This window comes from Prionailurus viverrinus, unplaced genomic scaffold (genome assembly GCF_022837055.1).
Source record: "Prionailurus viverrinus isolate Anna unplaced genomic scaffold, UM_Priviv_1.0 scaffold_50, whole genome shotgun sequence".
Lineage (NCBI taxonomy): Eukaryota > Metazoa > Chordata > Mammalia > Carnivora > Felidae > Prionailurus > Prionailurus viverrinus.
This window is the reverse complement of record NW_025927613.1, coordinates 448,212-449,796: the sequence shown is the minus strand read 5'-3', so window position 1 is coordinate 449,796 and position 1,585 is coordinate 448,212. Positions and strand designations below refer to the sequence as shown.

Sequence of the window (1,585 nt, the reverse complement as noted above, 5' to 3'; positions counted from 1 at the left end):
GAGTTTGGACTGGGTCGTGCAGATAAGTTGCCACCACATCCTCTTTAGTTTCCACTGTGGAGAACACGGGTGGTCTTCATTTTAGTCGGAGACAATGGAAGCCCGCTGACTCCGCAGACTGTTTCTTTGCCCTATGCCCATTTAACTCACTGGAAACACCTGGCTGGGGTGTGTTTGTTCCACTCTTTTCTCCCCTGCACCGGGCCAGGCTTGCTCGCTCACAGAGCCAGAGCGCTAAAGCCCTGAGTTCAGTAGTTGGGAGGAAAAGGCCTGCTCGCCTGTAAAAGGCTTCTTCTCGTCTTTCAGGTTCACCGTGACTAGCTGAGCCTCACCATGTCCTCCCAGCAGAGCACGGCTTCCGCCAAAGGCTTTTCCAAGGGGTCTGCCCAGGGTCCCTCTCCGTGTCCGGCTCCGGTCCCCGGCCCTGTGCCCGCAGCCTCATCCTCTTGCTGCGACTGCGGGGAGGGCTGCTGCGGCTCTGGCGGCTGCTGCGGCTCCGGGGGCTGCTGCGGCTCCGGCGGTTGCGGCTGCTTCCCCAGGAGGCGCCGCCGACAGCGCCGGAGTGGGTGCTGCGGCTGCTGCGGGGGTGGCAGCCAGAGGTCACAGAGCTCCAGCAATGCCCAGCGCCAAGGCTGCTGCGGAGGCTGCTGAGGCCCCTGCTGAGCCCTGCGGTTCCCCGCCTCCCGTGGAGTCCCGCCGCCTGTCACTTCGCTGTGCTCTCACACGGGGCTGGGTCGGAGTGTTCCGCTTTTCAACCTACCTGCACCGGATATTCCAAGAGCTACCCTGTTCGCAGCCCCACCGAACACTCTGACCCCCCGTGTGATTATCCTCCCCGGGAACCTAAATGCCATGGGTGGGATAATGGAGCCTACTGTCGGCAGGGGCTTGCACACAGTAGGTGCTTAATAAATATCCATGTCATAATAAAGCTGCTACCTCCTGAGAACACTTTATTTCCTATTCTTTCTTTTGTGTCTTTATTATCATGTTCTGTTACCCCAACCACTACCTTTCACTTAGCCCTGGGCTTGGCATGCGTGAAAGGGAGAAAAGTCAAATTCATGCCTGAACAAGAGTGGCTTTCTGGTACTCAATTATGATAGCAGAAATCACGGTGGAGCCAGGCAGTGTTCTAAGGACTTGACTTGACATGCATGACCTCATGGCATTCTCACAATGACTCAGTGAGGTAGGTGCTGCTACCCCATTTTACATAAGAGAAACTGAGGATAAGTAACTTGCTCAGAATCTTTCAGCCAGTGCATGATGAAGACTGGGTGCCCCATTCCAGGGCTTATGCTCCTAACTGCTCTGCCTGGTTCCTGAAACCTTCCAGAGCCTTGGTTTGGGTCTGCAATTCTCTGAGGCTTTGGAATCAGGCAAGCCACACAGGATCATAGACCCACTACTTTCCTTGCTGGATGGGGAAACTTTTTCAAGTGGAAACTTCCAGGGGCCTGGGAAGCTCTCTCTCCAGGCCTCATCCATGCAGCTGAGGCCCCACCAGGAGCCATGGACATTTGGGACTCTGTGGGGTGGGGGATGGGCATGCTCAGAAACATGGGGTTGTCATTCTCTAGAG

The 1,585-nt window shown here is 56.1% G+C and overlaps 1 protein-coding gene across 1 annotated transcript; it reads left to right on the top strand.

The window, feature by feature from the left end:
* The first annotated feature begins 333 nt into the window (after positions 1 to 333).
* Positions 334 to 651, top strand: CRCT1 (cysteine rich C-terminal 1). The gene has a single exon (XM_047847797.1). The coding sequence runs from the start codon at positions 334 to 336 to the stop codon at positions 649 to 651; it is 318 nt and encodes a 105-aa protein (XP_047703753.1).
* The last annotated feature ends 934 nt before the right edge of the window (positions 652 to 1,585 follow it).